At 33.7% G+C, this 25,418-nt stretch overlaps 1 protein-coding gene across 1 annotated transcript in view; it reads left to right on the plus strand.

Moving 5' to 3' along the window:
- Positions 1-25,103, plus strand: part of LOC149799101 (zinc finger C3H1 domain-containing protein-like) — a 152,260-nt gene extending 127,157 nt beyond the window's left edge. The window contains exons 27-36 of the mRNA XM_089958096.1: positions 4,356-4,476; positions 5,733-5,810; positions 8,418-8,515; positions 9,226-9,336; positions 12,462-12,566; positions 14,503-14,769; positions 14,890-14,991; positions 16,165-16,204; positions 17,150-17,212; positions 18,287-25,103. Coding sequence (XP_089814222.1) covers positions 4,356-4,476; positions 5,733-5,810; positions 8,418-8,515; positions 9,226-9,336; positions 12,462-12,566; positions 14,503-14,769; positions 14,890-14,991; positions 16,165-16,204; positions 17,150-17,212; positions 18,287-18,415 — 1,114 coding nt within the window. The 3' untranslated portion in view covers positions 18,416-25,103. The remainder of the gene's footprint in view (positions 1-4,355; positions 4,477-5,732; positions 5,811-8,417; positions 8,516-9,225; positions 9,337-12,461; positions 12,567-14,502; positions 14,770-14,889; positions 14,992-16,164; positions 16,205-17,149; positions 17,213-18,286) is intronic.
- The last annotated feature ends 315 nt before the right edge of the window (positions 25,104-25,418 follow it).

Below are 25,418 nucleotides of genomic sequence, written 5' to 3' on the forward strand. Positions count from 1 at the left end.
AAAGTTAAAGATGTAGTGTGCAGTAGTTCTTACTTGTTTTACACCAGTCTTTCATGCTTTGTAGTTGTTATCATAAACTGATTCATAACTTTGTTTATCAACCACGATAAAGGGGTATCTTACCTCAGTCAGGTTTCATTTTTACTGCTAAATGTATACCATTTATCAGTCATCAGGTTTCTGTTGAAGGTCATATAGTATGTAGCACCTGACACTTTATACACCACTTTGGTCTTGTTCCAGGTGTGTCATTTTTTTTCCACAGCACCTATCCATTACAGCAACATATTTGATAATCTAACAGAAAGCACTTTTTACAAGACCTGTAATGTATGGAATGCTAATGTAAATCACTGTTTGATTTACATTAATTTTGGAATTGGGGCTTCAAACTAAGGGAAGATAATGACTGTTCGGATGTGGAGGCAAACCCTCCCATCTGCTGGGAAGTCCTAGTCACCCCCTGTTCCTGACTGGTTTCATTACTATTGTAACTCATCAGAGGGAATAATATGGGTTGATTCTTATGTTCAACTGTTCCTTGGGGCTTAAAACTTGTTGAATCATTTCATGCATGCATGTGTGTCCCAATTCATGAATGCATGCAGAATTTCCTACACTATTTTTGAATCCAAATCAGGTAAAAATTCAGAAACCTTTAAATATAATTGTTGGTGATTTGTACATGTTTCATGTTTCTCTGAAACAAGATATTTCATTGGTATTTAAATTCATGAATTGGGGGAAGTGGTCCATATTTTAAATTCTGTGTTTGTAGTGACTGCAAAATAAAATGAACTCACAGCAATAATTGTACTCATCCATAAACAACTTATACTATAATCTGGTCTGGAGATAATAAAACTTTGATCTTGAGTCCAGGATTGAGTTTCCAGTATCAGCCAATAAGAAATGACAATTCAGATGTAACATTGTTTGTGATTGGTTGAAATGAAATCTCTGGCTCAGACTTGAGCTAAAGGGTTTAATGATTTTGAGGCTAGATCTGCCATGACATAATGGGTAGACAGATCTGTGTCTACTGTTTGCTGGAAATCATAAGTGGAACAAACCGCATTGACCCTGAGTTGCTGGCAACTAAAGCAGTATAAATATTTGGATTACCACAATTCAGAGATGGCTATGTGTTATACAGTGTATATGGATTGCTGCAGATTTCTAATCTTCTGATTAAAATTATCAAGCTAATAGTTGTTTCTTAACATTTTTATGCACTGTTTTAAGAATTCTACTTCCTTTTTACCTTTACCTTTTCACCTCTGTCTGCCTGGGTTTGGCCAATGTGGGTATGTGAGAAAGCTTGCCAGTAGCTTCCCGTGGGGCAGTGGTTCTTTTGGGGGATTTCCTGGATTCTTCCTCCACCATTTATTCTGGCCACCATGTATAGCCTATCTTGTCCTGAAAAATGGCATTGAGCCCTACAACAACAACAACAACAACAACCTTTACCTTTTACATTATATACTGTTTAAAAAGGCTTTTTATATCTTTAATTTTAATTGTAGTTATACAAGGTGTTTTTATATTCAGAAGTATTATCTTCACAAGCTTCTTTTTTAGAGATGCATTAGCTCAGTTGGTAGAGTATTTGATTCATAATCCAAGGGTTGCTGGTTCGATACTTAATTTAGGCCAGCCTAGGTGGGTTGTCATGGTGTATCCTTGGAAAAGGCAGTTAGATCCTGTTTCCTAAGCATGGTATAGTCTGTCCTGTGTTAAATGTGTCATTAAAAACCAACCAAAACCAGCTATTTTTTTCACCCTGACTGTTTTAATGGCCTGAAATTTGCTCTACAATTGAGAGGTCAAGATTGTGGTGATGTTTTAAACTACATAAATACATACATATACATATAGTGTAAATTTTCAACTACTGTTTAGTCACAGTATAGAAAGAGTTTTGGAGTTCGTAATGCCTGATTTGCTATTGAAGTAAAGCATGAGCTGTATTTGCCTAGATAAAGTTAACCACAGTCTGCATGGAGCATTGTCCGGCAAACTGCTCACAATGTTTTTTTTAAATGGCAGCTTTATTTTAAATTGAATGCAGGTTATAAAGGGAGCATTTGCACAACATGATGGCTATCCTGACAAGGAGTGTAACATAATACAAAACAGTATTAACCTATGGCTTATCATGTAGCAATTAATCTGGGTAATGTATATACTCACTTGTAAGTCAAATCAAACTCCGAACAACAAAAGATCCTGATTTGCCATCTCATAATATGCCTGCGAGTTTAGGTCTATGTTGTTTGTTCTACTGATTACTCCTATCAAACTACACAGACCCATTATGCAGTAGCATATCTGGATCTGTGCAGTTTGCAGTTGGACTTGACTTATAAGTGAGTATATACAATATGTGGTTTGATAATGAGATGAACATGTATTTTGGTGAATATGGCACCAAGTGCATGTCTTTATCACAGAGTTGCATAAGGTGCATTTCCCCTTCTGAGGGGTGATTCATATAGAACAAACATGCAGACATTTGTTTTCCTTTATGCACATGTAACATAAACATGTATTTGTCAGACAACTTACCTGAGAGATAAGAATTTGAAAATCATGTATGTGCCCTATCCATGACTCTTGTAAGCCAAAATCCTGTTTCTCCTTGTCTCCAATAATAATTTTATATTCACTTCATAGATGCTGTAATCCTAGAATTTCTCAAAGTTAGTGGCAATAAAATGGATATTAAATAATAACATGCTATTACACAGTAGAGGAAAACTATTGTTCTACTACCATTCATTTATCCTGGGTCCAAGGCAGCAGTCTGTAGTGGGTCTCGTAGCACCCACACTCTGGTAAGGGGGTTCATGGGGCTGACTTTGCACCTAATGTCCATTATTTGTACATTCTTGGTCAAGAGTTTGCATTTATCTTGGTTTTTTTTGCACCCTGTTTGCATACTGTTATATCTGGAATTAAACTTGGTGAGGGAATGAATCTTGAGTACAACACCCTCATCACAAAAGTAGGTCACTGTGATATTAAATGCTACTCTTATGTTAAGTTATTGATTTAAGTTTTATTTTTTCAAGTGTTCATGGTGTAATCATTTAAGCTAGATGACTCTATGCTTCTGTATTAATACCAGTCTTACAAGAAAAGGTCACTGTGACCTACATTTAACATTTTACTGGCATAGATTTAGATTTTGAGTTTATCTCATGACCATATGGGCTTGTTGCACACTGTATACAAAGTGTTATACCTGGACTTGTTATGCTTGGTGAGAGGGATGCATATTTAGGAGTGCTACAGAATAATCATCATAAAGGTATGTCACTTCCCCCATATATTATGCATCACTGAATTTGGTTAAATTTTATTTAAATTTCATCCTGGAATCTTAACACTATATGGTCTTGTATATTGTAACCAGGGTAGACCCAAATCTTCTGTTGCATTATGGGCTGACAGAAAAAGGTCTACATGCCTGTATGAAAATAACCCATACATGTCTTATGAGTCACATGTAACTGACTTGTAGGCGAAGGATAAACTTTATATTGTTGTTGTTGTGGGGTTTAACGCCATTTTTCAGCACAGGATAGGCTATGTATGGTGGCCAGTATTAATGGTGGAGGAAGAACCTGGGAAAACCATGGGCAGAACCACCAACCCATGAGAAGCTACTGGCAAGCTTTCTCACATACCCACATTGGCCGATCCGTAACAGAGAGCGCTTTAGACTACTCGACCACTCGGGGCCCCCTCAACTTTATATGAAGTTTGGCATTTCTTATGCAATTAACTGTTTTTCTCTGTTTTATTATTTTACTGATTATGACTGTTTGTGCCTATTTTATTATTTTACTGATTTAATTGTATGTATGATTGTTTGTCTCTATTTTATTATTTTACTGATTTAGGTTTCATTATAGACTTGTATATCTTTTCGATCCTGTCATATATATACAAAATTGTGATGATGATGCATATCATTATGATGTTACATAAATGATGTAATTGTTTATTTAAAGTATAAAGACGTCATCCGTTTCTTTCAAAACATTTCGTGCCTGAAGAAGCATATATTAAATGCGAAACTAGTTGCACAGAATTATCAGTGTTTATGTTGTCTTTTATCCCAATTATGCAGATAAAAAAATTTGCTTATAAAAAATGTATACTTCACCTTTTAAGTTAAATGTATGCTATTCACTTACAAGTGACATGTAGGTGAACAACCTGGATTGCATATGCATTCACTTATAACACTTGTCATTCTGCAGTGATGCTTGCTTTTCTGTTGCTTACCATTCTGACCATCATAACTTTTTGGACTATAATGGCCAATGACCCTAATTTTTTTTCAGGTTTGAAGAGGCATTGAATGTATGTCGTGAGATACTGATGAATGATCCAACATTAGTCGAAGTTTGGCTGATAGTGGCCAATCTGTATGCAATGAGTGGGAGTACTGAAGCAACGAGACAGGTGAGTAGAAGTTTCAGCTTGAGTCTCTTGTTTATAATAAAATTAAAATATACTTTAAAGAATACTTCTTTATAATAGATATCTTCACCAATAGATAGTATGTTGTTGCACATAAACAGTTCTTACACATTTGTTATAAATAGTTCTTACATATTTGTTATTTATTCTTGATTGTGAGTGGTAATTTCAATGCTATCATGTGTGTGTGTGTGTGTGTATATATATATATATATATATATATATATATATATATATATGTATATATATATATATATATATATATATTCCTTTGCAACCAGTAAAAATACTGCACACAATCATATTCCTTTGCAACCAGTAAAAATACTGCACACAATCAAGATTAAATAACAATCTTGGCATCAATTGGTTCCATATTACATCTAGTACAGACCTTTTGGAGGACATTGTCAGGAAATTCTATGAAAATAGATATTATAAAATCAGACTTAGTGAATATATTCATATAAAGGACACCTTGTAAATGACAATACTTATTTCTTTTTCCAATTCAGCCTGTATACAAATCATTGTATTCACTATACTACAGTGCACTTTTATATAGAGGACACATGCCTTGTGTGGATAGAGGGCAGTCATTTGGACTTTTATTATATTGTAATAAAATAGTGTAGGCTTTTATTTTAGACCTGCATACAGATTTACAGTATTGAAAGGATTACACTAAAAAGCTTGTGTTAATTGCATTAGTAACAATCGTCATTTTTAAGACAGGAATAATCATTGAGAACATTAAAAATGGCATAGTGATGATCTGCAGAAAATTGTGATTTGTGTACCCGTGTATAATGCATACTCAAATGCAAATCGACTTCATTCCACTGTTACTGAATGCAACATTATATCAGGACCTGCGCTGCTCGATTGAAATCATATAGATGGAGCCACATCAGCCTTGATGTGCCGACACATTAGTGGATGGCAGGTTTGGGTCCACTGTTCTCAGCTGTATGCAAATTGTACATGAGCAGATATGGTATTTGAGGAATTTTCTCTGTACTGAAATACAAGACCATAAGAGGCCTGATTGGTAAATTCAGAAAAATCAAAGCAAGAATTTAATTGTTTATGAAACATAGATACTTGTGCATGTAATGTATTGTATTTCAGGTTGTAAATAACAGTATGTAATACAATCCATGATGAGAGTGAAAGTAGACACAACTGAAATGTATATACTGCTTAATTTTTATTCAGATTTTATTTCTTTCTTGTAGGTGTTTGCTGATGCATTAGAAGCCAACCCTTTTTCTGCTACAGTCTACTATCATGCTGCCCTCTATGAAATGAAGCAGGTAGGAGAACTAGAGATACTTTGGAATGACAAAAACAATACAAGTCTCGAGTTATCAGAAATTTCAGTTTTGCTTTTCAAGATATAGACTTTATAGGGGTTAGAGGTGAAATGGTGTGTGTCATATTTGCTGTTACTGTATTTGCCCATACTATATATACTTGTTTATACGTACCTGCAAATCTGGTTATGTGCAGTTTTTTAGGAGTAATCAGTAGAACAAACAAAATAGACCCTGATTTGCTGGCACATTATGCAATGGCAAAATAGGGTCTATCTTGTTCACACTTTGCCATGCCTTGTAAACAAGTGTCTGCAGCAAGAAACACACACATCCAACTGCAAACAGCATAGAACCATATCTACTACCATCACAGAATGTGCCACCATCTGCCATCACAGAATGTGCCATCATATCTGCCATCACAGAATGTGCCACTATATCTACCATCACAGAATGAGCTACCATATCTGCCAATGCTGAACATGCCACCATCTGCAATCACAGAATGTTCCACCACCTGCCATCACAGAATGTGCCACTGTATCTACCATCACAGAACATGCCACCATCTGCAATCACAGATTGTTCCACCACCTGCCATCACAGAATGTGCCACTGTATCTACCATCACAGAATGTGCCACCATCTGCAATCACAGAATATTCCACCACCTGCCATCACAGAATGTGCCACTGTATCTACCATCACAGAACATGCCACCATCTGCAATCACAGAATGTTCCACCACCTGCCATCATAGAATGTGCCACTGTATCTACCATCACAGAATGTGCCACCATCTGCAGTCACAGAATGAACCACCGTGTCTGTCAATGCAAAATATGCCACTGTATCTGCCATCACAGAATGTGTCACCATATTTGTAATGACAGAATGTGCCACCATATTGGACATCGCCCGAATGTGCCAGCAGATCAAGTTATAAGCTTTTCAAATAAAATCCTAATATGACAGACTGTATATATCCTTGATCTGCTGTCACATTATAGGATATCAGATCATCATCTATGCTGTTTTGAAAAAAGAAATATTGACATATTTTTTATGTTATGTACTGTTTTTTCTTTTAATCTGTTTTGTAATGTTTCTAATGTGAATTGTCACATTGTAAATATGTACTATCTGTGTACCTATTTCTCAGATATAAAATAAATATATTCTCACTTGTAAGTTGAGTGAAACTGCAAACAGCAAAGATCCTGATCTGCCATAGCACAGTGCACCAGCAGTTCTGGGTCTGTGCAATGTGCAGTTGGACAGGACTTGTAAGCGAGTTCAACCCATTGGAAGCTTAGGGAAGTTGAATAAGTCTGAAGTTCTCTCCTGCATGCCGTAGAAGGCAACTAATGGATAAAGCAGCTGCAGTGGCTGAGTGGTTAGCATGCTGGACTTGCAGCTATAAGGGTGCAGGTTTGAATCCTGTCATTGGATCAGTCCAGTTTGGCAACCATGGTGTGTCCATGAGCAAGGCACTTTGATCCAGTTGCCTTAGCATTTAAGAACCAACTTTTGTTGTGCCATAAAATGCCCAATCAAATTCTGCATCAATGACTATTGAACTGTAACAATCAAATTCTGCATCAATGACAATTGAACTGTAACAATCAAATTCTGCATCAATGACTATTGAACTGTAACAATCAAATTCTGCATCAATGACTATTGAACTGTAACAATTAAATTCTGCATCAATGACTATTGAACTGTAACAATCAAATTCTGCATCAATGACTATTGAACTGTAACAATCAAATTCTGCATCAATGACAATTGAACTGTAACAATTAAATTCTGCATCAATGACTATTGAACTGTAACAATCAAATTCTGCATCAATGACTACTGAACTGTAATTATGATACCTTTTTGCTATATGACGAAAGCATTTTATGCTGTTCAGTCACATTCTGCATCAGTGATTGTATTGAACTATACCAATAAAATTCTCCATCATTGACTGTATTGAACTGTATCTATGGTATAATTTTGATATATAACTAAAGAACATTTTACTGGTCAGTCAAATTCTATGTCAGTGACTATTGAACTGTACAAATCAAATAATACATCAGTGACTGTATTGAACTGTAAAAATCAAATGCTACATCAGTGACTGTATTGAACTGTACTAATCAAATGCTACATCAGTGACTGTATTGAACTGTACTAATCAAATGCTACTTCAGTGACTGTATTGAACTGTACTAATCAAATGCTACATCAGTGACTGTATTGAACTGTACTAATCAAATGCTACATCAGTGACTGTATTGAACTGTACCAATCAAATTATACATCACTGACTGTATTGAACTGTAACTGGGGTATAATTTTGATATATGACTAAAGCACTTTATACTGGTGTTTCTTGTTTTGCCTGCTCAGCAGATATCTACATCATCATAACAGTTTATGAGTGAGATAGTGTGTTTCACAGAACCATTGTTTTGTGTTATTTGTCTCTCCCAGACATGTTAAGGTTAATCCAGAAAAGATCTTGAAGTGTTATTTCATTACCTGTTTGTATCAGAGCTTTGTTTTATAGCTTTTGATCAATAAAGAAATTTGACATTTTGTTTCCAGGGTGAGAATGGCAAGGCCCTGGTGGAGTTGGAAAAGTGTGCTCTCAGTTTCTTTGACATTGATATGAATGAGGAGGGGGATCCCAATAATGCGTACTGGTATGTATTGATGTCATCGTACTGGTATGTACTGATGTCATCGGAGTTTATATCAGTAAAACAATACATATATTTCCTTGCCAGCTTGAGTACAGCATAAAGTAATAATTTGAATGTGAACAGTTTTGTATCAGAACATTTGCATGTATGCAATCACTATTAGAACAGTTACACAGAGACACAGCATGCATTGGGATACATAGTAGCTCGACAGTGTGAGAGGTTTAACATTTCAGTAGTAATAGTGAATTAAAGCATGTATAACATTTTAGGTAAATTAATAAATTATACAAAATAAGAAGACATGTAGTACATTATGTCTTTATACATATTTTAATAACTTTGAAATGCCTAAACTTTGATTCTATTTATATTCAAGCCTTGAACAAGTGAAAAGTAGCATGCTGATATAATAAAATATTATTCGGTGACAATATCGAATATAATGGATGTGCTTTGAAGGTGTAATGTTAATAACTTCTCTATTATGTTGTATCTCATTGTAAAGGTCTGTGCTCTTGTTGAATTCCAGGATATATCATTTATGGTATATCCCCATAAGATGCATATTAAAGGATAGAGCATTTTTATGGCTATTAGCAATTCTAACAGGACCAAAATAATTTCTGCCATATTTAGGATTCTGTTCTGGTTTATTGTCACATTTTCATGTGTGTACCAGCTATTATTCTAATTTTTATTTTTTGCAGTGATATTTTAGAACAACAGCTTCCAATAAATTACAAACCTGTTCCATACAAACCTGAGGTATCAGTTGGAACTATTAAAGAGGAGAAGCTTTACCTTTGGATCAATTTCTGGTACTGTTTATTGTCTATCAGCATTGACAAGCATTGAGATTCTCTGTTAAGTGTGAGATGAGAACAGTATTGACAGGCATTGAGATTCTCTGTTAAATGTGATATGACAACAGCATTGACAAGCATTGAGATTCTCTGTTGAGTGTGAGATAAGAACAGTATTGACAAGCATTGAGATTCTCTGTTGTGTGTGAGATGAGAACAGTATTGACAAGCATTGAGATTCTCTGTTGAGTGTGAGATGAGAACAGTATTGACAAGCATTGAGATTCTCTGTTGAGTGTGAGATGAGAACAGTATTGACAAGCATTGAGATTCTCTGTTAAGTGTGAGATGAGAACAGTATTGGCAAGCATTGAGATTCTCTGTTGAATGTGAGATGAGAACAGTATTGACAAGCATTGAGATTCTCTGTTAAGTGTGAGATGAGAACAGTATTGGCAAGCATTGAGATTCTCTGTTGAGTGTGAGATGAGAACAGTATTGACAAGCATAGAGATTTTCTGTTCAGTGTGAGATGAGAACAGTATTGACAAGCATAGAGATTCTCTGTTAAGTGTGAGATGAGAACAGTATTGACAAGCATAGAGTTTCTCTGTTAAGTGTGAGATGAGAACAGTATTGACAAGCATTGAGATTCTCTGTTAAGTGTGAGATGAGAACAGTATTGGCAAGCATTGAGATTCTCTGTTAAGTGTGAGATGAGAACAGTATTGACAAGCATTGAGATTCTCTGTTAAGTGTGATATGACAACATCATTGACAAACATCAAGATTAAGATTCTGTGTTAAAGTCATATATTTTCAGTTTCTTTATTGAACGTAACCTTTGGTATAACATTGCTATAAGCGTGAAGTTTCTTTCCTTATTGGTACGCTAGGGTTTTCTGTCATGGCTGCTTTATTATCATAATGACATTCACAGGTGACATGCCACATATTGTGGATTCTTTGCTTATGGTAGCTTTTCTGCCATTATAGCATGAAATATAATTGTACAGCACAGTCACACAAATTTTAGTCGCAATGAATAGTTTGTTTCTATTTTTTGGAGGGGAATCTATATATTTTGCAAAATATGTGGAGATTGGCATCCCTTGTATAGAATGAATCATGTAGATGGTAATGGTCTGCTAGGACAGTCATAGCTGACTCATGATTACCTCCTACAGGGTTAATCTCTACTAAAGTGAATACTAGTCAGTGTCTACTGACAGTGGTACAAGTATATCATCTTCACTGTGTAAGATATACATTGTTTTATGTGAATTAAGAAACTTTAAGATAATGTTCTGCCAGAGAAAAATTTGTTTGAGGGAATGTGGTATATAAAACAAAATAGTGTTGACCATATATTTTGAGGATTTTATATTTTTAGCTCACCAGACCAGAATCTGGGATGAGTACATTGTGAGAAAAACTCATGCATATTAAAGGGATTTTGCATCAGAGTTTGTTAACACTTTAGTAACTCTGTTTCTGATCATATTTTTTTAGAACTTGGTAAATAGTCTTGTGAAAATCAAAATATATGTAATAATGGAATGGTCAAGTGTTGAGTTATTTAAGCCAGGTGTTTATCTTTTTCCACAGCTTCATGTTTACATTTATTTGGAAACCTTTTTCATTTATGCATACATACTTAAACCCTATATACATACATTTATGCATTCATATTTAAACCCTATATACGTACATTTATGCATTCATACTTAAACCCTATATACATACATTTATGCATTCATACTTAAACCCTATATACGTACATTTATGCATTCATACTTAAACCCTATATACATTTATTTATGCATTCATACTTAAACCCTATATACGTACATTTATGCATTCATACTTAAACCCTATATACATTCATTTATGCATTCATACTTAAACCCTATATATATTCATTTATGCATTCATATTTAAACCCTATATACATTCATTTATGCATTCATACTTAAACCCTATATACATACATTTATGCATTCGTACTTAAACCCTATATACATTCATTTATGCATTCATACTTAAACCCTATATACATACATTTATGCATTCATACTTAAACCCTATATACATTCATTTATGCATTTATACTTAAACCCATTCATACTTAAACCCTATATACATACATTTATGCATTCATACTTAAACCCTATATACATTCATTTATGCATTTATACTTAAACCCATTCATACTTAAACCCTATATACATACATTTATGCATTCATACTTAAACCCTATATACGTACATTTATGCATTCATACTTAAACCCTATATACATACATTTATGCATTCATACTTAAACCCTATATACATTCATTTATGCATTCATACTTAAACCCTATATACATTCATTTATGCATTTATACTTAAACCCATTCATACTTAAACCCTATATACATACATTTATGCATTTATACTTAAACCCTATATACATTCATTTATGCATTCATACTTAAACCCTATATACATACATTTATGCATTCATACTTTAACCCTATATACATACATTTATGCATTCATACTTAAACCCTATATACGTACATTTATGCACTCATACTTAAATCCTATATACGTACATTTATGCATTCATACTTAAACCCTATATACGTACATTTATGCATTCATACTTAAACCCTATATACATACATTTATGCATTCATACTTAAACCCTATATACGTACATTTATGCATTCATACTTAAACCCTATATACATTCATTTATGCATTCGTACTTAAACCCTATATACATACATTTATGCATTCATACTTAAATCCTATATACATTCATTTATGCATTCATACTTAAACCCTATATACGTACATTTATGCATTCATACTTAAACCCTATATACGTACATTTATGCATTCATACTTAAACCCTATATACGTACATTTATGCATTCATACTTTAAAAAAAGAGTAGTTATATTGCTTTTCTTTGTCAGCACATACATGGTTTTCTTTGTTTACTATCCCTGAAGTGATCTTTAGACATTGTGTAAAAAAATATCCTTCATGAATTAAAATTGATGATGGCACAAAATACTCGACTTTCTGCACATAAAGAAGACTATAGTCATTATGTGAGAAACAAGAGTAACCAGTTTCTCGTTACAGTCTTCTACTAGAGCTCCAGGGAGATACTGCTCAGGCTTTGGAGATGTACGAGACAGCTTTGACCTCTTTTACTGACGTGGACCATGTCACCAAGATCTGGCTCAGGTAATCTGTGGCAAACCTCAGTAACTATAGTCAGACAAGTTTACATTATTTCTGAAATATAATTAATATGTGGGGAAGTTAATTTTTTATGCCGCTTAAAATTTCTTTCATTATCTTTTCTCATACTTTTGTTATTGAGTGTCCCAAGATTTGACATTTGTTTATTTCTGCAGATCTAGCATAACAGAACTAGCTGTCTGATTTATCACATTCATCCATATTTAAATAAATTAGGATCCTTCCATCCTTCTAACCCTCACCCCCCCCCTTTAATTCTGGTACAGCCTATCAAATTCAGGTCTGTTTAGCTGTCTGCCTGGTCATACACAACGCCAGACCTCTTGAATTTATAGATCATCTGAATTGTGATATGGCCCTGCATCCATCAGGATTTGCTAATTTAAACTTGTTCTTATTATTCACTTGACCAGTTTCAACCTAAATCAGCAGAGAGCATCCGGGAATAAAATAAAAGAGAGCTTTCAACTTTGTACAAATGATTCCAATCCTCCAGTATTGTCTAAGTCAATATCTTGTATAACTATTGCCTCTTAAGTCATAAAAGCTGATTTGGGCAGGCTGAGTAGTACACCACCATACTGAAAGCTGGTCAGTGTGAACACATTTTATTTAATGGTGACCATATAGACTTCTGTTATAAGTTGGAGGGATTTATCCCTATCAAATTCATGATATTGTATCTCAGAGTTACTGATAATAGTTTGTGTTGCTAATAATAGATTCTTTTCTATATTTAGGTCTATTGGCTTGAGAAAGTGAGCCTAACCTAGAGACAAATTTAAAATTAAATCCTACAAGGAAATGATTGGAGTGGTTACTTAAAATAATATTGTTTGACAGCTTCAGTATATAATCATTTCAGTGCAAAAGATCCATTAAAAAAACGGTTGTGCTTGAATATTTTATTCAAGATAATATTTTAATGAAATGTCTGATCCATTTTTTTTAAAGAGATAAAGAGAAGAAAAGACTTAAACATTAAAATTTAAATTACATGCAAAATAATGGAAAGACTGACTGGCCAAAAAGGATCAGTAATGTTAAAAGAAGCTGGTCTGCCACAAATCTTGTTGGCGGCAAATTTTTATGGACAGATTCTTATAATTTTTAAAGAACATTGAATTGTATTGTGTAAATTCAACCATACTGGAAAGAAAAGAAAATGATAAACTCACTGGAATTTTTATTTGTTCTATTTTTTGCATTGGGTTCACATTTGCCATAAATCTGCACTCAGCAGTATTTCTGAAAAAATACTTGTTTTATGTAAGGATTACATGAATGGTTTAGATGATCACGAATAATCACACAGCATCTAAGCCAATCAAGTTTGGAATTGAAGAAAGACAAATGTGGTATGATTGGTTGTTCTTAATTGACATGTTTTTTTTTTTATTTCTCAGCTTGGCGCTTTACATTAAGAGGTTAGTGTTAGAACTGGTTGGCCAGGTGTCAGAATAGTGTGACTGGGTGGGACATCATGCTACATGTCTGTGGCATGATGTCCCAGTTCTTGACCTAGCTATAAACTGCCACACTACAGATATCATGGCGATATGACTGATTTTTTTTTTAAAGCTACATTAAAAATCCAATCGAATAAACATGTCATGACTAGACATTGTGTTTTGTATAAAATTTAGTCTGATCAGCATTCTAAGAGTTAATTCCATGTTCTTTTACAAGTTGTATCCATCTATCCATACCACTCTTGTCTGGTTTATATCCAGAGTCATTGGAGATATCTTCATGAAACTTGGCATGCATTTTGCTTAATGACACGAGTTTGTGTTCCATGTAGATGATGTCTTTGTCAAATAAGGTCACCATTTTTGGAAAATTGTATGTACACTTCACATTTTCCTTGAGGTATTCTATAAGCACTCACTTACCGGCATAGTTTTTACTGTTTCAGTTATCTTGAATACCAGTACAGATGTATACACATGAAAAGTGGGAACATTGCAGGTTCTCAGAAGTTTACAAGTTTATTCCAGCGCTGCCTTATGACTCTACCTACCAGGTTTCCTGTGCCCCACCACAGTGGCGAATTTTGGCAGAGTTATAGCCACGTGAACCAAGTAATAAATTTTTGTCTAAGTTGCCTTCCACCAGACAGTTGGTCAGCCACCTTGGAAAAAATCTTGACAGTGATGCCAACTAACATACAGCTGGTCTTAAGGTATGAGTCTTCATTTTGTTTTCAATAAGTTTTCATCGTAGATTGTCATCTCTAAAAAAAATTTAATTTCCTTGCAGAATCATTAAAACTATTGAGTTTTTTTTCTGAATTGTTTTTCAGGGCTTGCAAGGAACTACTAGATGAAGACAACACACATTCAGCCCACATCATGTGTAACCCTCTTGTCTTTGACAACACAGCCTGCATACAGATCTGGAAACTGTAAACTTCACTTTTCACATCCATATGTTGTCCAACTATCAAGTTTGACAAATATAGTCAAGCAACTGATTCCTCTTACAATTTCACCATCTTCATATCTTGTACTTCATATTTACATGCATCTGCAGAGGCCTATCTTCTCAAGGCAATTAAGCATACTGTATATACTTATGTATAAGTGCAAACAAGATAGACCCTGATCATCCTTCACTTAATGCACCAACAGATCAGGGCCTGTATTTGTTTGCTCTGCTGTTGTACTTTACTTGGCTTATATATATGGTATTATAAGAAAGTTACAATTATGCATGCTGGGTAGACTTTTTTTTTTAATTTGCAGCTTTATAAGATTTTTTTTACATTAAGAATAGCAAACTTACATAATTACAGTTTTTGTTGCCTATCCTTTAGATGCTTTAATTCTAATTATTGAAGTATGCTTTAATTAAGGAAATGGTTATAAATCCTAGCTGTTTATGCCCCACCCACTACAATAGCAACGGGGAGCATATTTGTTTGGTGCTGTCTGTACATCCACATGTCCATACAATCGTCTTAAATCCATGTTAGTGCTGTAACACAGAAACTATGAAATTTTGTTCCATGAAATTTGTCATAAATAGATGACTTTTGTTTAGATTTTCAGGCTATTAAAGGAATTTAAACAATAATTTACACATTTTGGAGCTTTTGGGGGGTAAAACCTTTGCACTGGTGAGCAAAACCACTGAAGTTGACAAATTTGGTATGCTTATTTGAACTGTAATCGCCAAATTAAATTTTCATACCACTTAAAGTAGATGTTTTAATTTTTTCACATTTAATTTTGTTATGACCTTGACTTTCTTTTATACCTAAACTTTCTTAACATAAAATAGGTAAAAGACACTTCAGGCAAACAAATAAAATTTGTTATGCATATGAAGATGACTTGGTTAGATTTTCATGTATTGTAGTAATTTTAAAACGTTTTGATAAAAAAAAAATTAATTATTGGTACTTAGACATTTTTTTATAGACATTTTTATTTTGTAGCAGGGGCATATGTGTTTTATAAACAGAAATCTTGTTCTATTTAAAGTGTGTTTATATTTTTCTAATGCAGTATAATAAATTCACATAACAAGGGCCCTTCGGCTTAGGAGCTGAGATTTAATATCTGTCCCTTTTCAGAGTTATATCATTAGCCACAAAACGGAAAGATAGCAAAGAGGTGAGTTACTCATTTTTTCACTCAGTTTTTATATGGCATCTTCATAGTTTTATCTTAGAGAATAAATTTAATTTATTTGTTCCAAATATAGAATTAACAATTACTATCTGTATGATTCATGATCTAACAATTGTGTAGTATGGATCAGGATTGCGATGTACACTAGATTTCTGTAGCATCAGATATTTAACTGGAAGGAATTATAAGTTGAACATAAAGATATTATTCTTTAAAATCAATCATATTGACGTGGTACAAATTTAAATATCTATTGTAAAATGACTGTGCCATAATGACGTAGTACAAATTTAAATATCCATTGTAAAATGACTGTGCCATAATGAAGTTTCTGTCGGAGGTAAATACATGAATTGCTAATAAATATGTTATTGTTTGCAAAACTTTTAAAAATCATGCCCACAAAAATGGAATTGTTGGCATAATTTAAATCTCAGTTTCTGGTCGATTACAGGAATTCTTTAAATTGGTTAGTGACCACTTTTTTGGTTTGGTTGAAAAAGACGTGAGTTTATAACTGACATCATTTTCCATGCATGTTCAAGCAAGCAGGTTACATTTTTTTAGATATAATTTATTGTTTATAAAGGAGTTTAATAAAATGGTGAAAGTATGCAGTTGTTCATTAAACAGGACTTGAAATTTCTTGCTTAGCTGTTCCACCAAAACTATGAAAATTGTATCCAACCAAAAAGTATTTCATGGTTTACATTTCAACTTAGGAGATATAATGATACTCCTTATATATCATACCTCGTAGCTTTAGTGTATAAAGCAGAATGGGTCCAATATGTTAGTGGGTTTTTTCCTTAGATTTCAGGTATGCCTGATTTCAGAAGAAAACCCTCTCAAAATACTTTTTTAGCTTATGGTAAAGTTAATTATTAAGTGGCAGTAAGAGAGAGAAATACCTTGATGTTTTTCCAGATCCGAAAGCTGTTCCATAGGGCGGTCAAAGCTATACCTTTCTCTTCGGAACTGTGGAACGATGTAAAATACAGATAAGCTTTGATAATTTTTTCAGTTTTTCATGCTTATTAATTTTTTTTGTTTTATATTTTAAGTTAAATATGTTGAGGAAAGTATTGAAATAATCCTCATTTGATTAATAGTCAGTCAAGTTCCTTATTGTATTAAGTACATACATAGTAGATGTCTCCCTTATTGTATTGTTATCTGCATTAGTTCCATATACTGGTAGATCTCTAGACAGTCAAATTTAATACTGGTGGTTTAGTACTCAAAGCTGTTGCTTTCATATAAGCTGCTGAAAAGAAATTTAGTACCTAACTCGTCTGATAATAAGAACAAATCAAACAATCAACCATATATAATCACTTATTAGTCAAGTCTAACTGCAAACAACAAAGATCCTGATATGCCATAACATAATGCACCTGCAGATCAGGGTATATGTTGTTTGTTCTACTGATTACTCCTGACAACTGTCCAGACCCAGATCTGCCAGCACTGTATGCAGCAGAAGATCAGGGTCTGTGCATTTTTCAGTTTGACTCGTATTATGAGCGAGTATACATGGTTCTTGACTTTGATCACTGTTTTTAGTATTGCTGATGTGCAACATATTAGTACAGATTGAATAATTCCTTACTTGAAAGTTCGTGTTTCTTCAACAGTCTGTTATGCACTGATTTTCTAAGATTAACAACAATAAATTGTATGATATATTTTCTTTCCAGTTATACTTTGAATAATTGTCAAAAATCTTTCGTTTTTTTACCAGATTTCATTTTTTCTCTGTCTTTACTAATGATTCAGTTTATATCTACAGCTGTATACTTATAAAGCCTCATTCATAAGACCATTCACATGACTAAATAAAAATGTCCTTATTACAAGGGTAGTCTTACTAATGAGGTTTTCCAAATAATTTTTTACTTTGGTCTTTGAATTTGCAATTGTTTCAGCAGGGTGGTCTTGAAATCAGGGTGGTTGTTAGAACATATTACAGTGTATATAATTTCTTAAACAATTTGGATTATCCTACAAGACAGTGTTTTTTATATTTGAACGTGAGTCACATGCTTCTTTTTTTTCCTTCAGTTTCTGCTGTTTGAAGTCACCGAAGGGCAGAGGTCAAAGGACGTAGCCATGGAAATCCTATCCCAATGTCAAGATTTAGGAGTCAGTGTTGATAAATCTATATTGTTTGGAATACAGAATAGAACATAAATTTACTAGTTTCTAATGTTGGTAGTAAATAGATGATTAGAGATAATAATGTTAGTGAAACATAATTATGAAAAAGTTAAAGAAACATTGAGAAATCTTTATGCAAAACAAGTGTAAGTGTTTTAAAAGAAAGAAGATTAATAATTATGCAATCTTTTATAACTTGATTTCTATCCAGTTCTAGTTTGCTAAATATGCACTAACAAATTAATACCAAGGATGTAAATATTTCATTCCAAGTTATGAAAATAATTTTAAGACTTTTACAGGCACTGGTGATTTTTGCAATCTTTATGTTATGAATGTATTCTGAATGCAGGGAGAGGGTCTAAGACAAAACCCAATCCAGTCACAGTTTGGTAAGTATGACACAATGCTGAAAACATGGCTATTGCACATGTCTTTTGACTCTACATAAAAATTCTTAGTAAAATACTAAATCTCTTTTTTTTTGTGTCATCAGTCAAACAAAAATCATACAAAAATTCATGTACTCACATTAGTCTCAACATATTTGAGTTCAAAAATTATTTTGATAGTCATGATATAACAAGTACATGAAAAAAGTGATAAAAGCAGTTGAAGATTCACATTATCAGAACAGCCATAGAAAAATGGTTTCCATGCAGTAATTTGAGATTTGCTCAACCTAACTAATCAAACTTTGTGGACTTCTTCTTCTTGTAGGGTTTAACGCCATTTTCAGCACACAATAGGCTATACATGGTGGCCAGTATTAATGGTGCAGAAAGAACCACCAACTCACGAGAAGCTACTGGCAAGCTTTCTCACATACCCACATTAGCCAAATCTGAGACTTGAACCCACACAGACAGAGATGAGATGGCAGTGATCCGTAACAGAAAGCGCTTTAGACCACTCAGCCACTCGGGGCCCCTCTTTGTGGACTTAAAGAAGCCCGTTAGTCTCTGGGTCAGAGGGTTGTTACCTTAACTACTAAGCATACCAGAAGCAGATCTTGTACACCTGCATCTTCGCTGTCCAATCATCGTCAGTCCACTTTGTTCCACATATATAACTTGCCAAAAAGTGTTGGATAATGATGTCCCCTCTTGCAGAAGCAAGAGTTACTGCCCAAAGCAAGCATATGAATTGACCAATGGGAAAACTTGTTACATTAGTTAGGTATTGAACATGGCAACTTCCATGATGCCCACATGCCCAGATTCTACAGAACATCTTGGGTGTCAAGTATTTAAAGTGGAGAAAGTTGGCTATGTGAGCTGCTGCAATTATTTCCAACTATCTTCCTAGGTAAATAAGCAATCTGGTTGGATCAGATTCTTTCAGTTGCATGCAACCAGATAGTGAATTGGTAGATACTTCTGAAGTCATCCACCCTGAAGTCATCTACCTTTGCCAGAGGTTGTTGGCTAGCAAAGATGGTACCATCTGTGCTGTCTTTTAAGTCTAGTCCATCAGCAGACCAAGAGGTCTGTTAATTTCATGTCTATTAACCAAAGGTTATGGTCACTGACCTGTGACAAAACTGATACAAGTTTTTGCATAATTTACTTTTATGCACGTACCTTCACCAAACTTTACAGGTAGGTTGCCCCCTGATGAAGCATTAATGCCAAATGTTTTTTTAAGGATTAAAAGGCAATGATAACAATGACCCTTAAGAAAGACATTGGTATATTGTGTATCATGTGCAGTGTTCTTTTTTCTGTCAGGATAAAGTTCTGATAGCCAGTATGTCAGTATTCTAACATACAACACAAGGTTGTATAGTCCAACAAACTTTGGACTTTAAAAAATCAAATTACCTTTGTTGTTAGGATAGGTTTAACTGTATATCACTTTATTCGACTACCTCACAAGAGATCTAGATTTGACTTTTCTAACTTTTAAAGTCAGTTAAAAAGTCAATTTGAGTTGGAAATACTTTTTTATAACAGTAAGCAACAGGGCCATGTTTACGGTAAATGTGAATTTATAATTTTTGGAACTGTTGTATTGTGTTTGTAGTGTCTCCTTGAATGTGACTGTGTGTCTCAGCATTGGTGATGTACATAAGTGTGACATGACATACTTTTAAATGTGTGACACACAGTGACACCATATATTCTACCCCCTTCTTTGGCTTGTGACAGTGTGCTGTATAATAATTAGAAAGAGGAGGAGAATATTAACACAGAGTGAACAGAGAGTAAATATTATACCTGAGCAAATAATAGCAGTGCGGGTGAAGCAGATGAAACTTGTATGCAAGAAAATGTCCACTCTGAAGATGACATCTTTACAGATGATGAATGGAATTTGCATTCAAATGAACAAAGAAGATAACTGGAACATTTTCAAAGAAGCAACACAGAATACCAGATGCTTCAGCTGGAATGGAATTTTACCTTGATCATGGAAGGCAGTTTGGATCCAGGATATTATTTCTGCATGTACTTTTTTCAGATGGTTTTGATTTCTTTGTATGGAATAATGTTGTCAGAAAATTATATATATAAATATGTAATTCTTCCTAAATTAATGGTCATATCAACATGAGGATTTTACTAAAAGACTTCTGATGATGTATAGCTGGTCCTAAATAAAAAATATGATGCAAATCTGAAATCCAGTATGAAAATTTTGTAATCACAATTCTACTTGTACAGAAAGTTACACTAACATGGGGCTTCACAAGACTTCTTTTTTGTCCAGTTGGTCCTAAATGAAAGTGGTGTCGAGCTGACAGGCATTATGGCCACCACAGCTTGAAAATGTTGTTATTGTTTCTCCTGAATGGAAGGTGGTAGTTTAAAAATATTGTTGTCTGAACTCCTCTCCAGATACATGGCTAAAATCGGGTTTTCACCTGTAGATTTCTTATGATACGTGGTTGATCCTAATGAAAATGGTGCCAATCTTGCATCCAATATGGCTGCTATGATAACTGACTTTAAAAAGAATTTGGTCACAACTTGCCATGATGGACAATCATTATGACATGGGGTTTTCATCAGAAGATTTCTAATGTCCACTTTGCCATAAATGAAAATGGTGCCTAGCTGACATCCAGTATGTGGACCACAGCAGATTGAAAATCTTGTTATTGCATAAAAATGCCAGAGATGGTTTAAAAACTAGACATATAAAAAGTAGACCATCAGTCTCTTCGAGGAACTCTTTTTAGGCATGTTGTAATTGATATGCATTTCGTTAAAAAATATAATTTATTTTCATAAGTGAGTGTAGTGTACATTTTGAAGTATTTAGATGAATAGTATAGCAAGAGTTTACATTGGGGAGGGGGGTCTTAACTGCTTTGTGACACCCATATTTAACATGGATTAATGCATAATGTAAAGCAGTATATTTTTGCAGCCATATTAATTCTCATATTTTTGCACATTTTAGTCTTGCATAAATTCAAAACAATGACAGAAAATTTCATCAAGACTGACTATTCAGAGATCATTTCAACCCTACACTGATGAAACTTTGCATGTGGATGTATCTTAGCCAGCAATTTACTGCAACAATATTTCCTTCCACTACACGGTGACTCAATTATTAGCTTAGGCTTGTAACCTGTGGGTGACAGGTTCAGATCCTGTCCAGACCAAAATGAATCAGCCAATTTCTTTAAAAATTAAACATGTCCATTATTGTTTTAATATAATATACAAAGTGTATTGCATGACAATGTACAGATTTCATTGTTTTCATATCATAAAAGTGTGACCGTGTACTGAGTGTGTTGGAGATTAACATAAGAGGAACCACTGATTATCATAGTTTGGAATACGTAACTGGATTATGTTGAAAACTTGATATATTCTCACAGTGAGTGATAAACTTATCACATTTTTATACCTCATATAATAATCCATGTGTCCACCCACTCTCCCATCCAGTGTGCTATCTTGTTAGCACAATTAGTCCTGCAGAGTTAGATTGACTGACATGAAACTTGGTACATATTCTGATAATCATCTGAAAAAGTGCATATTGAAAAGGTCACTTTTGCCACAATTTGTAGTACTTATTGTCCTTTTTGTCTTGTAGCTCATTGTTGTGTATCATATAATCTTGTTAGTGCAGCTTGTGCAGTTTTTGATGGATCGCCATTAAACTAAGTAATATTATGATCATCATCTGTAGTCTTTACCGTATGTACCGTATAAGTCAAGTCAAACTGCAAAGAACAAAGATATGATCTGCAGTAGCACAATGTGCCTGCAGATCAGGGTCTGTGGTCTTTGTTCTACTGAATAATTCTAAGACTGCACAGACCCAGATCTGTTGGTGCTGTATGTGACAGGAGATCAAGGTCTATGCAGTTTTGCAGTTGGTCTCATAAGCAACTACGTATGATATAAATCATAAATTGTTGTACTCCAGTGATTTATTTAAAGAGTTTTTTGTACTTTTTGACTTGAAGCTTGATGTACTGTATGACGAAATTTTGTGAACACAACTAGTTGGACTATTTTTTTAATTTATCACCATGAAACATGTATATGTGTTATGGTCATCATTTTTGAAGAGGGCTCCATTATGGGGTTGGTGTGGGATGCCAGAGAGGTTCAGGTTTATTTATGAAAGCAAGTCACTCACCATTTCTCAGGTTATCAATTCATTTTTTAAAAATTGTATTGGAATCGGCCCTTGATTAAAAGACAATTTAATGTCCAAATTATAGCTTAAGGACTAGACAATACCAAGGTTTTTGCATGAAACCACCAACATCAACTTGATTTGCATGTGGATGGCAAACTCGACCGATTGTAAGTATTTTTAAAAATTGCAATCACAAGAAATCCAGAATTATTTGTTATCTTACATTTAAATGTACTAAAGTTCTGAGTTGATCTCTGTGTAGAGCCTAATTTATTTTGATCAATAAGCAGATCATCTTCATCATCATCATTGAATAAATTAACCCTTATATATGGGGTGTATAGTTGTTTAAAACTTTGGTCCAACTGCAAACTGCACACACTGAGATCTGTCATGACATAATGTGCCAGCAGATCTGGGTCTATGCACTTTGTTAGGAGTAATCTGTAGAACAAAAAAAAACCCAAAGGAGATCCAGATTTGCTGGCATAGTATGGAATGGCTGTTTTGGGTAGTGTGTTGTTTGCAGTTGGTCTCGACTTATAAGTAACTATGAATAATATGATGCCCAGCATAAAATTCATTGAAGCTTGAATGAAAATAATCTTTAAACATGAGATTTAACTATTTTATAATTATATCAAGATAATCGTATGAAGTTTCAAATGCTTATAAATTTGGCTTGCTAAGTTTGATTACAAGTTTGATCTTCAGACGTGTTTAGAGCCCTCAGATAATTTTGTTCAAGAAATTTAACAAATGATCCATCGGATGAGAAAACCATATATCTGTTAATTACACACTGGACGGGATAAAGAAAACAGACATTTGTACTGTTCCTGAAAGGATTCAGTTGACAGATTAATCATTAATAGTTTGGTTGACATTTTATTCTCGTTCGTTCATTTGTGCATCTTTGTTCATTCCTCCTTTCTATCATTTGTCTCTTTGTTCTGTCTTCATTCTTTTTCTCTTTTTCAGTCAGTCATTTTTTGATATTAGTGAGATTTGAAAGCTTTGTTTTGTTTCATTAAGTTCTTGTCAGTTTCATGTTGCAGAAATGTGATATATGAGTCACTTTAATGTGTGCCATCCATCTGTCTGACTGTCCAGTCCGTAGGTTAAGGACAGATTTCAAGTTTTATAGATTAAGGTCAGTGTTATGAGTTTTTTTAAGTTAATTAAAGGCAGACTCTACAAAAAGGTAGTCTCTTATCTTTTCTCATTTTTAAAAAATCTGTTTATTTTTTCTATTTTTGTTGATATTTTGTTGTTTATTGACATTTGTTTGTATGATTTGCTTCAATTTTTGCATTTCTTCCTTTCCGTGGTTTTCATTTTTTTTCTCCACAATTGCTACCATTGTGTATGCTAATGTGGGTTTTTTAAGCTTAAAAAAGGAACTTTCATCATTTAACTAATCCTTCTTGAAGTATGAATTGTTTCCCAGTTGATAAATGTGATATATGCTTACCGAATGAATGTTGTTGTGCTACAAAATAATTAGTGTAAAAGATTTAAGTATATAGAAGACCAATTTCATCTGCAGATTTTTCACACTGGTACATGCGTAGTTGTTGTGGATTGATCATATAGGTTTTTAATGGATACATGACACCGTTTTAAAAAAAATAAAATATTGGATAACAATTTTAAGTATTGTGCTGATGGTATTTTCAAAGTGAGTCAGAAAAATCTAACAAATAAGACTGAATGTTCTGAGTTTTTCTGCTTCAAAAAGGATAAGTTTGTAAGTGCAATAAAAGTGAATCAGAAAGATTTAGAAGAAAAAAATGTTTAGGCATTTCTCTGCCACTGAAAGGTTAGAATTTGTCAGACAGGTATTACATTTTCATATTTACACACACAAATTTTAGATTTCTGATGAGATTTGTGAAAATTATCATACAGTGCATAATGCTTTCGTGAATTGGAACCAGGAATGATATGAAACAGTTGTATGTTTACCTGTGAAAATGATTAAATATTAAAATGAAATTGTCTCACAAATGATAAATTAGTACAATCATTCATTTTTCTTTTCATAAATGTAAATGTATAATGCATGTTCATGACATATTTATGAATAAAAACAAAATGAATGTAATTTGTCCTTTGTCATCAGTTTATGCACATACTGATTTATTGTGCATCTCACACACACACTCTTATTCATACAGATAAAAATGAAAATCACTCTATATATTTCTCATGATCCTATAAAAGCTTCTAATGCACGTACACACAGGTAGGGACTGGACAGACATTGGTTACAGTTTGAAACTGAATTTATTTCTGCCCCCCCCCCATATACATATATATACATATATATATATATATATATATATATATATATATATATATATATATATACACCTTCCTGCCTTGTCAGTACTATAACGTTAGAGACGGATGATCTCTC

The sequence above is a fragment of the Sinohyriopsis cumingii genome, chromosome 5, assembly GCF_028554795.1.
Source record: "Sinohyriopsis cumingii isolate HCF-2022 chromosome 5, ASM2855479v2, whole genome shotgun sequence".
In the NCBI taxonomy this organism is placed as follows: Eukaryota; Metazoa; Mollusca; class Bivalvia; order Unionida; family Unionidae; genus Sinohyriopsis; species Sinohyriopsis cumingii.